The 14734-nt window shown below is 39.9% G+C and overlaps 1 protein-coding gene across 1 annotated transcript in view; it reads left to right on the top strand.

The window, feature by feature from the left end:
* dync2h1 (dynein cytoplasmic 2 heavy chain 1) overlaps positions 1–13302 on the top strand; it is a 105417-nt gene extending 92115 nt beyond the window's left edge. Inside the window, 8 exon segments of the mRNA XM_063907500.1 lie at positions 484–600; positions 2841–2948; positions 3458–3559; positions 7746–7835; positions 10225–10334; positions 10420–10501; positions 11536–11652; positions 12466–13302. Of these exon segments, the coding sequence (XP_063763570.1) occupies positions 484–600; positions 2841–2948; positions 3458–3559; positions 7746–7835; positions 10225–10334; positions 10420–10501; positions 11536–11652; positions 12466–12627 (888 nt within the window). The 3' untranslated portion in view covers positions 12628–13302.
* Positions 13303–14734: the final 1432 nt, after the last annotated feature.

Here is a 14734-nt window from a genome sequence, read left to right on the forward strand (position 1 = left end):
TGCTCACACACACACACGTATAGAAATTCACACATCTGCACAAACACACACACACACACACACACATACACACACACACACACACTGAGTACACTATCCAAGACTCTAAGCCTGAAGCTAAGCATACTTGATTAGGTGTGTAAGGAGCAGTTAGGGGATGAGTTTGGGGTTAGGCCTTATTCACTTGCAGTATTCAAAGATATGTAACAGTGTAAACTGTCCCTGGATGGTGTAGCCACCAGGTGTCAGTGACATTTTATTACAGTATTTTAAAAACTAACAGACATTACACATACATTTTTTATACATATTGAGCTTTTTTAAACCTTCTGCCTTTATGCATGCTACATAAACATTTGTTTTTGGGCAACATTTCACAACAGGACCTGTCTCAAATAACCCTGAAATGACTAATTCAGGAAACAATTCCCTCCATGTCACTGTTGAGTAACTGTTGTGTGTTTATATTTGATTGATCCACAGGTGATTTCCCAGTTGCGGGTCCTAAGCCGCTCTGTAGCAACAGGGTCAAAGTTTGACAGGGAGCTCTGGTCCAATGGACTGTCGCCCATCCTTCACTTGTGGAAGAAACTCAACCAGGTCAGTTTCCTTATTTTTCAGTTTATCTTCCTGACATGTTTTATTCCTTTACCTTCACTGAAGGACTGAAGTTTAAGATTATTTACACAGTATATATAAAAACGATGAATGAATAATGAGGAACTAGTATGGATATGGCTACCATACAGTTAGAAAAGTAGCTAAAATGATCCCCGCTTTTACCAGTGATAAAAAGTGGTTACACTAGTTCTAATCCAGTAATATATCAAACATGGTACTTGAGACATATATCTTTGCTTTTACTTGTTACACTGTGGTATTGCTACTTTTTGTTAAGTAAAATATCACAGTACTTCTTCCACCACTGGTTAATATGCCTGAGGATCATACAATGTACCCTACATCTCTGAAATGACTAATTTACTTTCTATGTCAAACCCTTAAACTGTTAAATAACATCATATCTTATAAGATGTGTTCATTGAACTCACAGTACCTGCTTAGGATGTAGTTCTTCTCAGGCTGTTACAGTTCTATGCTAGTCTTTATTGCTATGTAAAAACATGTTTGTGCATTGCCCATGCAGCAGTAACTGGTCTAAATTAAAAGCTGTGAAAGCTAATTGGAAATTAGCAGAGTCTAATTGAGGACTGTGTGTGATACCCACTGGCTTGCCTAGTCAGGCTGCACTGCTGTGTGTGGTTGCTTGGAGATTGGCACCTTTTCAAATCAAAAGGACATCCACCTCTGCATTAAATAATTTAGCCTGCATATTCCCGCTCTCTCTTGCTGTGCCTGTCTTTTATTCTCTCTCATGCTGTAAATCACGCACGCTTTCCGCCATAGTTTTCTTATTGGTACCTCAACCTCTCTCTTTGTCTCTCCTCCCTCTTTGTCTCTCTTTCAGTCCACTGCAGCAGAGTTGTTGTGTACCCACTGAGAAGAAAAAAAATGATTGACTGTGTTAATTGTTGCCATTGTATCACCAGCTAGCTTCCCATAGATCACAATCTACCTCTGACTGCTTTCAATTAACAGCCCTTTGTCGAGAGCTAACACTCTATGTTTGACCATCAGCGGGTGTGTTTTCCTGTAGCTCGTGTGTGTGGGTGTACACACACACACACACACACACACGGATTAATAAACCTTGTGTGCGTATGTATGACTTAGCCTCTGCCTGCTTTTGTATGAGTTTGATGTGCATTTTTGTGTCTTAAACTCTGTGTGTAGCATTTTGTACAGGTGAAAACATGAATGTATTTATTTGTTTTGCCTATTGTTTATCTAGTCTTGGGAGATTTTAGACGCAAGAGACAGCATACTGGTTATTTGGCTGTTAAGTTACATTTTTGAATAGAGACAATAGCAGAGCTGTAGTCAGGCAGAATCCCACACTGCCAGCTCCTTGGTCTCATTTATCTCTCGTCTATCTCTCTCCCAACATGTTCCTTCCTCCATCAAACAGTCCTCCCATCTTTCTTTCCCTCCCTCTCCTTCTCAGCTTCTATCTGTGACGAAAACACAACTTGATGTGCAGAATGTCATATCTGCAGCAGAATACAACAAATGATCAGTGTCTATTGTTTATTTAATATGTGTTTGTGTTCTTTACACAACAACACACAGGAACACTGGGTGTACTTACAGTAAATCTCTATGTTAACTAGTGTTAACAAATGTTCCCCGTGGTTTGCACTGCAGAGAGAGAGAGAAAGACAATTCCCCATTTTGGTACTTCTGGTTATTTTTGTGGAAGAATTAAGAGCAAATTAATTTAGTTGATGTGTGTTGAGCTAAGGAAATCCACAGGGAAGGCAGGAATGATATACAGTGGTAATGGAGGAGCTCATTTAAAAGAGAAATGCTGGCATGCTGATGCACAGTGGCAGTTGCAAAATGCAATAAACGCCTTACTCTAAATAACATCATGGTGGTGCTCCTGTGAAGCGACCAATTTAGGTAGCCGGAAGTTAATCAGGGTTCCAGCCATAAGAGGGACATAAAGCAACGATAGGACTATTGAACAATATTATTCAACAATCTTCGAAGCACCTATCGCCCAGGGAGAAATATCTATATCTCTCAGTTAGTCAGACTGAGGATTGTGTAATTATATTTAATGCTTTGTATCATGGAAGAAAAAATCTCTTTCTCTTTCCATTATACAAACATCTTTCCTGTCTCTTTCACTCTTGAAAATAATATCTCTTTAAAGGACTACCTTTCCATCCTGTCAATAAAGTGATACGTCTTTCTATGTTCCTGCTTTCTATCAGGGTTCTTCTCTGATCCACCAGAAGGTGGCCCCACCTATAGAAGGACAGGGGTCCCCGGTCCTGTCATTCATCACGCTGGAGCAGTTCAACGCCATCCGCTTGGTCCAGGTGGGTCAGATAAACTGTGCTAACATTGTGTCAAAAAAGATTGCTACCCCTGCATTACATCGCCTTAAAAGGAAATTGTCTTAAAGTCTGAATTTGACTTAACGCTCTTATCAAATAACATATGGCTTGTTGCTAAAATACTAAAGAGATGTGTATATTAGAATGTTAAGGTTATGGTAAACAGGCTCAGCTTCATAAAGATGCATGAGATAAGTGGGAATCATAAACAGGAAGAAAATGTGATTCATCTTCTCCAGTTTCTTAGCAGCGGCCTGTATTTAAAGTGTTATATAAACCACAGGTGCATATCAACTGAATGTTCTCTTAGAATTTCATTTAAGAACGCAAAGTAATCAGATGAGAAAAAGAAGCCCAATCAGTCAATCAAAGGGCCTGTCATAATGAACTAGTTAACAGCAATTAAATGGCACAATGTCAAATCACACCCCAGGTACCAATGCTCTAAATATTGGCACTGTATGTACACTAAACTGCAAGTGTTGTCACAGAGCATCCACCAATCCCTGGCTGCGCTGAGTAAAGTCATCAGAGGGACCCAACTGCTGACTCCTGAAGTCCAAAAACTAGCCACCGCCCTGCTCAATCAAGAGGTAAGAAGGGAGAAAAAAAGAAGGGGAGTAATCAAACATTGAAACACATCGATTTAGCATTTTCCCAGTGTGAAGTGAATCACTTTCTCTGCTGTACGGTTTGAGAGGAGGAGTGTGAGGCCTGCATACTGTGCTAAAGTTGAGACCACAGGAGCAGGCATACATACTGAACATTACAGAGAGACTTCTAGCAAACACTGCAGGTGTCCCGGTGTGTGTCCCCGGGCTGAGATGAGGACAAAGAGGGTATGATGAGGGGGAGAGATGCACAATCAACCTTTTACTTCTTCTACACGTGTAATCTCCTGAGAGCAGCCTTGGGCAGAATTCCCTCTTCACGGCTTTCCACCTCTCTCTTTTTCTATTAATCAGCAGGTCTTTAGTCTCATCTCTCTCCACTCTTCTGTCTCATGTTTCCCTCTCTTTCTCTCTTCCGTCCAACATATCCCTGCTATGAAATGTGTTTGTTACTAGGTAGGGGTTTTGTTATAAAGTTGAAATCAAAGTCACAAAATTGAGGGGGTTTTTCAATTTAAAACACAGAATATGTTTGCAGTTAACTAAAGAACACAGCAAAAACAAGAAAGGGTCAATTCTATTACAACACATCAAACATTTTTCATAAAAACTTTTAGGTTCTTCTACTTAGTCAGTTTTACAGAACAAGTAAGCCAAAAAAAGACAAGTGTTTGATTTATTTTACATATCCATCTGTTGCCACAAATGAGGACACATCGTAGTGCATTCTGACTGACCTGCTCTTGTAACTTCTCAGTATATAAAACAGATGAGCTCTCTTTCCTGTTTTACAAGTTTATAAATGTCCCTCGTCCTTTTAAACGAGCTGGTTAAAGACTTCCTTTGACCCAGTAGGACTGAGCAAAGCTTTCGTTCCTTATGATCATTTCTATGACCCATTTTTTACGCTTTCTCTTTGTTGCGAATAATCAAAATGCTGCATTTCCATGAGTTGTTGTTTTAATAATCAAATACATGTCTTTGTTATGCTTTTGGTGTTTTTTGGGGCAGTGCAACTTTGTAGACTTTAACTATAGCCTGTTTTTATGAAATCAGACCCAGATCACAGTGTGTTGAACAGTAGTATCACAGAACCTTGGAAAATAGCTGTCACCTCTTGCTGATGCCGTGTTTATTCTTGCAGTTCAGAAAACCCTTGACTTACCTTAGATTTACCACCAGCTGAATTTAGGACGTGATGACTTATATAAAACCTGATAACTGGCAATGTTTTAGACACTGTTGTAAGGGGAAAAAAATAACGTACTGTATAGTAACAAAATGATTGATTATTATTTTCCTTTACATTAAGTAAATGTGTTGCTGGGGTTATGGAGAATGTATGTTTTATAATTGTAATGACCATTAATTCCAGAGTTGCTATAAGGCTTTTCAGCATTCTAGTTTGTCACATGAAGGTAGAGCAGCCTTTTCCTATCCTGTCTGGGGTTTCTTCGGGTCACTGCTCACTACTGCACAGCTCAGAGCAATATTATAATTCTCCAGTATCTATCAGAGCAGAATTTATTTGATGACCTTTCATAATCTGCAGTTAAATTGTAAAGTCTAGATTGATTCTGTATATAATTAAAGCAAATCCTGGTCCATTACACATCCTCAAACAAAATAAAAGTGCTAAATTATGTCTCGTAAATCTGAATCCCAGCGTTTTACTGTATCCAAAATACCATTTAATCCCATGCAGTTATATTCCAATAAAAAATACACCTCTTTTTTCGACTAAGTCAATTTCCTCATAGAGTAATTCAATTCAATTCTACATGTGTTAACAGATGGTTGTCACTGCTGAGTGTACATTACCAGAAAATAACATGAGGTAAAGTACGACCCTGGGGTCTCCAACCATGTTCCATTAAGTATTAAGCATCCGTTTTAACCAACCATCACTGATTAGCCCCGTTCCAGCCACAGAAGAGGAACAGAGTGAGCTGCTGATGTGATTTATATATTTGGAAAAACTGACCATTTGGGGTTGTGTAATATTGTAAAAGTATGGCAAGCACATCTCTGGAGGGCTCAGCTCCATTGCCCCTCTCCTGAGCTGTGCAGTAAAAAATAATTAGATATTTGGAAACGACCCAAGCATCACAGGAAAGTTGTAAACATTGCTGCAAAAGAGAAATAAATATCAGCAGTGCCTTTCGTCGGTGGGAAGATCATTAATATCAAGACATGATGCAGAGATGGCTTTTTGATTAAAGGTTACAAAATCTCGAGGATCAGTCATTCTTTTTAAAGTGCTAGTTGTAATAATGGGCATGTCAATTCTTACTTTTTTTATTTAATAACCAAAGTTACATCCAAGTAAATAATTGATCAAATTAATCTTATTTAAAACTTGTATTTGACAGCAAGCCTCACCAGCTACTTTAAAAACGCAGTTACCTTTGAGACTGGATTTGCATTAATTAAACTGCAATGCATCTGTAGGAAGTATTCATTGATTTCTTCCTTTCTTAACTACAGAGAGCTCACATTTGCTTTAGTCTATTAATTTGTTTGGAAGTCAACAGACATTTAGTCGGGAAATAGAGCTTTACATTTTTATTTTTCACTAAAAGCTGCGTAATATTAAAAACACTAAAGCTTAAACTACACTCAGATAAGCTTTCTGTGGGAGCTAATATCTCTGGAAGTAAATTTGTCTTCCATTAACATTCATCAAAGAACGTATAACAAATATTAGCGAATGTCATTGATATAACTTAAGCCTGCGCGCTTATCTCCCCACACTTCTGTAATTAGTTGGACACACACACACACACACACACACACACACACACACACAGCCACACACACACACAGCAGGAGAGTTACTGAACAGTTGACTTGCAGCTGAGAGACATGCAAGGTTCCTTTTTAGTTCCATTATAAATTTTCAAGCTTGAAAAACATCAATTTGTAATCCTCAATATCCCACTGTGAGTGTGTCTACTAATGCGTGAGAGTGTGAAGGCGGGTCTTTGATCGCTGTTTAACAGTTAAAGCAGCACGCACCCTCTAACCTGTTCCACAGTTAACATGTGTCTCCTGGGGAGAAGATTTACTTGCCACCTTAACACAAATAGTACTATGAATTCTTTAAGCATTTCGAAACAACACATATGAGTGTTTTTTATCTGGTTAAAACTACTGAGTAAGCATGTGTGAAGACGGTGGTTATTGTTAAAGGACATTAGTCCAACCTTCCTCACCCAAACTTTTTGCTTAAAACCTTGCTTTGGGTTCTGTTTTGTACAGTTATCCCTTCTTTGTTTCTGTGAAGCTTTTTTTTTCTGCCAAATCACTGAGGCACTGTACTCGACAGTTCCAGTGTGAGACAGAGGGCATGGGAAAATGGATAAACAGACTTAAGTGTTGTACTAACATGATGAGCCAGACAGAAAACCATTTCTGTGTTTTGATGGGTCTTTAGTCTGAAGTTTGTAGAAGCATTTCTATTGTGTTAAGTTAAATATGTATACAATCAAACAAGCACTTAAAACATTTACTTATCTGCATATATGCCAAACCCTTTTACACAAGGAGAGTAAAAGCGATGTCACCTCTCACACCACAGAGAAATAGACATTTGTTTATGTCAGACCACAGTGGCAGTGCAGCCTGGGGGAGTGTATGCCCTTTAGTGGTGAAACCGCAAAGTTTAAATGTGTTAGGTGACCCCGCTGGGTCCAGTGTCACCAGGTTCATCGTGGACATTTTAGCAACAGTGGCTGCCCTATAGTGATAGAGAAAGAGGGGGACATAATCTAACCAAGACATGGAGACATTTTGGTAGCAGAGTTTGTGGTTCATGCCTTCAGGAAGCCCCACAAATAAGTGACTTTAAATCTGCACCACTTCATTAAAATAACAGGCACAAAACAAATCAAGTGACTCATTGTGCAGATATTAGCTACTTCTCCTTGAAGAGTATCTCTCTAACAAACCTCAGTGAGTCTGCAGTCCTGCTGTTGGGTTGTCAGCAGCGTTCAGTAAGTGATAGCGCAGCACGTTCAGTCAACAACACAGCAGCAGGACCGTGCACTGGCTCACTGAAGGTCCACAGCAAATACGGTTTGCCTTTTTACTGATATTATGTTTTGTGTTTTTTCATTTTGGCTTTGAATAAACATTCTCCTTCTTTATCCCTTTGCCTCTGTTTCAGTGTCCTTTAACATGGCAGACTAAATGGGAGGGACCAGAAGAGCCGATGCAGTACCTCAGAGCTGTAGTCACACAGGCTCTCGCAATACAGGTAACACTTGCATGTGTATACACAAAAACAAACACACTGTTCTCTCATCTCTCCCTTTCTCTTAGTTGTAATGGTACAGTGCATTTTAATTTTCTATATCATTTGAAGAAATTACTGTGAGGGGAAGAAAAACTTTAGTTTAATCCTTTATCATGATGTGTTCCTAGTCACGGTTAAGTTCAGTGTCATTTAGGAGCTGAAAGTCACCAAGCTTGCTTCTATCAGAGGACTTGTGGTAACATTTGTGCTCATTACTAAAAACCCAGCAGCCCCTGGCAACCCTCAGTTCTCTCACAGGAATAAAACTCAAGAGGCATACAAGTTTTTTAATCAGCATTAGTACACTGATTAAGACATGTTTGCATCCATCATGCATTAATATCCTACCAGGAGCATTGCCCTCCATTTGTGATTAATATTACATAAGGAGTCTGCAGTTGCAAAGTTGTATATCCCCTTAGATATCTCACAATGAACCTGGACCTTTTTCCTGGTGTCTCTCATTGAAAAACAGATCATTATATAGAAGCACGAGGTCCGGTGAAGTGTTTGCCCTAACTTTTCAGCCAGGAAATAAAGGTTCTGGCTGAATTTCCTCTCGACTGTGTCTGATTGTACGCCTACTTCAATATGTTCAGGCAGACTAGAAAACACACATGCTCAGAAATAATTTATTTTATGTGAATTTGATGCACTTCGTTATTCATGTGGGCGAGCCCCGCTGCCTGTGTCTGTCGGTCTGCCTACCCATCTGTTTGTGTGTGTCTCTCCCTGTCTGCCTGCCATCTCTCGTTCCTTCCTGTCTGCTTGCTTCTCTGTCTACCTGCTCTCCCATCTGTCCTAATGTGTATCTATCTGGAAGCTGCACTGTCCTTAACTGTCTACTCCTGCCCATCAGCCCTGAGTGATATCTCTGTTAGCAGTGTGTCTGCGTCCTGTTAGCTAATCAGCCCAATAAAGGTGGCGACGGCCAAAGCTGCTGCTGTGTGGAGTTGCAGAAGAATAAAGAGCTAACAGCGCAGCGGTGCACCCCAAATGAGCAGGCCGACCTTGAAAACACTGCTCTCACACACACTCATAAAAAACATGCACACAGATACTATGCATAGCAGGACACACTGTCTTATTAATACCCAAAATGCTTCCTCTCTGTGTGTGCGTGACTGCATCAGTATGAACTTGCATTTATGCATTTCTTGGCATAATGCTCATCCCAATTTATCTCTTAAGCCACTGAAGACTGATGCTGTGCTACAAGGGAATCCATTTATAATAAAGATTGATCAGATGTTTGTCTACTTCTGCCTCTATTTGTCAGCATTTCGCTGAAGCTGTCCTCCAAAATCCTTGACGTTTTTACGGTGTTATAGAGAAAACTGCCTACTGTTAAATGCAATACAAATGAACATCTGAGAATAGGTCAAAACTGAAATCTTATGTCAACTCTCAAGGCTTAAATCTGACCACTACAGACGTTCAGGCCGATAAGCTTGCTGGTAAGGACCAAGAAATCAGCTGTTTTGCATCTCAGCATCATAAAAAAGAGAGCATAGAAACTAGGACTGTTGTGTTAGATATCAGTCCTGAGTCTTTGACAATAACTAGTTTGTGCAGTGACACAGAAGGAGGCTGCTTACACTATCAAAGCAGATGTTGTTGAATAAGGAAGACACATTGGAGGATGCAGAGAGGTGTCTATCTACAGATCTCAAGTCACACTCCATCTTTGTTTGTCTGGATACAGCGTTTGTTGTCTTTTTGTGTACATACACATTTTATATCTCTGCGTGTGGCTGTGTTTGTCTAAGTATGCAGTACTCACATGCTCAAATATACTGTGTGTGTGTGTGTGTGTGTGTGTGTGTGTGTGTGTGTGTGTGTGTGCACTGTATTCCCATTAGCAGTTAATTGGGGTCCCAATGTCATCAGCTTGTTGATGTTGTGATAAAAAGACAAGGGGACATTAAACACTCTTCTGGCCACACATTTTTATTGACGTTGTGTTTTGCTCTGACCATTTGTAACCCTGTGTATCTCTCATTAACACTCACACACTGACTCAAAGACAAATATGATGATCGTTCGTCTAACAGATCGATGTTCTCTATCAAAATGTAAGGAGCCGAATAAAAATAGACTTTTTCTAATGGTTATAAACAAACTATTGTGGGAGGCGAAGATTCAGTGCAAATATTTCAAGTTTTGAGACCCGGTTCTATCTGTGTCAAATGCCACTAATTGAACTGAAGAAAATGTTACCTTGAATTGATCTGCAGAATGTGTTTCCTCACTCCCGTGAAACAAAAATAATGTGATGCCTGAATGATGTGTATATTTGTTATTTGCTAGGTTCATTAATCCATATGTGTGTTTGATTCTGTGCATCCAGAGCTGGGTGGAGCGTTCAGGCAGGCAAGCTCTTCTATCAGACACCCTGGATCTCTCTGAGCTCTTCCACCCTGACACCTTCCTCAATGCTTTGAGACAGGAAACTGCCAGGTGACACTGAATGCTTTTGGATTTGTGTGAGAGAAAAATAATCAGTGCTCAAATTAATACCATCTTCTTTTTTTTGTGGTTTTAGGTCCATGGGTTGCTCTATGGATAGTTTAGTGTTTGTATCGTCATGGAGGAGTCCCATTGCACAAGCCAAGCTGCAAGTCAAGGTATGACGAGCTCACACTCTGCTACATATCATGCAGGCAGACAGCAGAAAACACACAATGCTCCCTCCAGCTGCAGGAAAGTGACACTCAGAGATAATTGGAATAAAATTAAGTAATAGCCTGCAAGGATAGAACTCAGATGCACCTTAAGGAGAGAAGCAAGTTAGTACGAGTCTGCTTCATGTCCATTAGAGACTGCCTCCTCTCTCTGCTGTAATGTGCTTTCTTCATGAATTGAATGGACACCAATTCATACAATTAAGACTGAGTGTGCACTTTACACCTCTCGGTTTTAACTTCTTTCCTTTTCATGTTCGGATTTAAGGGGTGATTTAATTGTATTGTCTACAATTGAAACACTCTTTTCCTGGATATTCTCTTCTGTGTTGCCAATGAGAGCTGGCATGGCGTGACTCACACTTAGTGAAAATATACAAAGAGAGAAGGGAAGGGTTCGGGGTGCTTTAAAAAGAGACTGCAGCTGCAGGGAGGGAAGAGGAATACTCAGACATCTGACAGGGAAAGTGAAAGGGGATAATTGTTGTGAAGCAATGAGCTCTCTTACACACACATACACACACAATGCTGCTTTTCTGGGATTAGTCTCTCGCTCACTCTCTTGCTTTTTCTTGCCCAGATTATGGTGATTTAGGAGTTGTCTGTGCATGTCTAACTTGACGCCAGAGTTCCCTTTATAGTCTGCTCCTCTGTGGAAAATCCCTGAGTCACCGTACTGAACTCACTCGTATAAACACTCATGTACAGTGTGTAAAACATGCTAGTTAATCTTCTTTCGTTCACACATTTTCTTGTGTTTATCATACACTCTCTTTTTTTCTTCTTTTTTTCTCTCTTTATATCTCACCGGACTAACAACAGTCTTTCCCTCCCTCTGTTTAATATGCTGCTTGTGATCCTTCCTCTTGTTCCTTTTTTCCACTCCTCATTTTACAATCACTTGGTTCAGTTGTTGTGTTCCAGTGTTCCTCTACATCTTCTTGCTTCTAATGCCTCCTTTATTACTTTTTTTCCAGGTCGGGGGTCTCCAGTTGGAGGGTTGTAGTTTTGACGGTGTTCATTTGTGTGAGAATCAACACGACTCTCCCAGTGTGTCCGCGGTCCCGCCCTGCTACATGGCCTGGGTTGCACAGGTATGTGTTTCTCTTTAAATCAGAATCAGAATGTTTATTGCCAGGTAGGTTTACACACACAAGGGAATTGCTTTGGTGTATAATGGTTCATACGTAAATATAGAAAGGGAAATTAAGTTGTTAAAAAGGAGCCAAACACAGAACTATACAAAGCTATTCTAAAAACAAACATGGAAAAGGGACGAGGACTTTGGCTAATGACCATATTTGTATTTCTGTTAGACCGTTTTTATTGTCTGATGCAGGCAACTAACAGATAGACCTTGTGTAAATCCTAAAGGACGGTTTACCTATTTAATATGAAAAGTAAGGATTCAATAAGACGTAATCAGGATGGCAGAATACTACACTTACAGTGTGTGTTCATACAGGGAATCTGTGGAGATAATTCAGTGATGAGGGTTACACTCATTTATAATGTTGACCTTTTGGTTGTTTCTGATGAGAATAACACGAATATTTATTTAGAATTATACTTTAAATTTGAGTTATGATATATATATATAGATATATATTAAGATAGTTATGTAGTCTATATAAAAATGTGTTGATAATGGGCTCCAACTGCAGTGGGCAAGGCTGATTTAAATAGACGAGATACAGAACATGTTTATTCTTGTTTCAGTTGGCCGAAAGCCTGAAGTTTTCCGACCATGTTTTTTGTTATATTATGAGGCATCATTTGACACATTATTTTGGACAGTTGATTGCATGACAGTACATGTAAACTGTTTGTATGTATATGTATACTACTTGCACATTCAGTCATTTTGCATTCATTCATTAATGCTTGTGTTCTGTGTTTGATCCCAGAACTCCGCTGCTGACGCGGCTGCTGCAGAGGAGAGTATCTGGCTGCCTCTGTACACGAGCTCAGAGAGGGTGAAGGTGGTCACACACATCTGCCTTCCCTGTGGAGTGAACCCCAACCAGTGGATACAGACTGGAGCTGCTCTCTTCCTCAAGCAACAGTGAAGGGAAGAATGATAAGCACATAGAGACCCCAACAACAGAGGATTGTGTGAGCAAAGTAAGCCTCAGAGGAAGGTAGTGTTGTCATGAAAAGCAGATATCACCGGGCCTTCAAACAACAGGAGCAATTATTACCGCTGCAAAATGTCAGGCTCCGATGCTGACACCATCATTTTTTAATTAAGTACTTTAGCTTAGAGACCAAAGATTTAAATATGTAGTAACAGTCTCCCACCAGCTTTTGCATTAAATAGTACAAGGGAAAGCACCTGAGCCGCAGAAAACTGAATGACTGACTGAAGTGGTTTCCTGATAGTAACACTAAGACTAAATGTAAAGTCCTTTCTTCTCCTGACAGCAAAATGGAGCAGCACTAACATTACATAATATTAAGTGAACCTCTGTCATAAACTTTGATCCCTCTGAATTATTCTAATGTTAGTCTCACTACAGATATCTTACACATTTCCAAACATCGTGTAGAAGTCATATTTATCTACTTATCAAAAAGTTATTTTGTGTAAAGAGCTTGTGAAGAACAGTATCATTATGTATAAATGTAGCCTTGACTGTTTGTTTAATGGTTATTCTGTTAACTAAGTGTATTTTTGGACCGTATTTATTCAAAATAAAGATGAAACTGAAGTCAATATTGCTGTCAGTCAACCCTTCCAGTCAGGTGGTGTCTGTTTTGATCTGATTTCAGTTCAGCATGCATTATCAAAGTTAAAAATAATACGCAGAGGAGTGTGTGTGTGTGTGTGTGTGTGTGTGTGTGTGTGTGTGTGTGTGTGTGTGTGTGTGTGTGTGTGTGTGTGTGTGTGTGTGTGTGTGTGTGTGTGTGTGTGTGTGTGTGTGTGTGTGTGTGTGTGTGTGTGTGTGTGTGTGTGTGTGTGTGTGTGTGTGTGTGTGTGTGTGTGTGTGTGTGTGTGTGTGTGTGTGTTCCAGACCACACACTAACAGTATTCATGTTTGATCAACAGTAAACAATACAGGTCAAAGTTCACTCTGCTTGATCTGCCACTCACTCACTTCTGCTTAAACGGGCCTTACAGGCGTGAAACCCCTCAGTGTCTTTTCCCAAAGCAAATTGTGCTTCTCAAACAAACACACACACACACACACACCCACACACACAAACACATTCACAAGCACACTCTAACCTCTGTGATTGGTTGTGAGTTGAGGTAGAGTGGAGTCAGTGAAGCTGTGATGGACGGCCACAGAAGCGCGAGGGAGTGTGTACGATGTGTATGCTTGTGTGTTTGTGCATGAATCCAAGAGCATCAAATTTGATGGATGGCTTAATTAAGCATTTTTCCCTGCGTCTGCCTTTCCCCCCTTTGTGTTTATGCAGTTGGGCAAATGTATGGAGGATCTGTGTGTGTGCACTCTTCTGTGAATGTGTGTTTTTGCGAGACAGAAAAAAGGCTTGAAATGAGGGTGGAGCGAGTATTGTGTGTGCGCTGCAGTGTGACAAAATGGGAATGAAATGGAACAGCAGGTTTAAAAAAAAAAAGAGAGGATTGGATTTCTGCGAAACACGGCCCTCTGGGTCAGAGAGCGAAAGAGAGACAGAGGGGTGGAGGCGAAGAGGAGCGAGAGAGGAAGATGCAAGGAGGGAAAGAGCGAGAAAATGGCTATAAAACCCAAATGAAAAAATTGTAGAGGAACAAGATGTTTAGAATGACACCGAAGAGAGGTTTGGAGGAGAGCAGGCTTAAAGGGATAGAGCTGGATAGACAGGGTTCAGACAAATATGGTGAAATATATGGCGAAATGAACATGAGGCCGGGGTGGACTGTGGTACATTTCCTCAAGTACTGCCCAAAGGTACATATTTGAGGCTTTTGTACTTTACCCAAGTATTTTAATTTGATATAACTTTATACTTTTACTCTTCTTCAAGAAGCCATTTTTTTGTGTTTTAACTCCACTATATTTATTTTACAGAAGGATTTGCTAGATATTTTATAAATACACATTTTGACAATACTTAGAACATATGATTATTTGGTATAGATTAATCCGTCCTCCTTCAATTGGAGTAACTCAACCACAAGTGGGTTCAAATGTTTTTTGTTCAAACATTTTTCACAGTTCTTCTACT

Source organism: Eleginops maclovinus, chromosome 18 (genome assembly GCF_036324505.1).
Source record: "Eleginops maclovinus isolate JMC-PN-2008 ecotype Puerto Natales chromosome 18, JC_Emac_rtc_rv5, whole genome shotgun sequence".
NCBI classification, from domain to species: domain Eukaryota; kingdom Metazoa; phylum Chordata; class Actinopteri; order Perciformes; family Eleginopidae; genus Eleginops; species Eleginops maclovinus.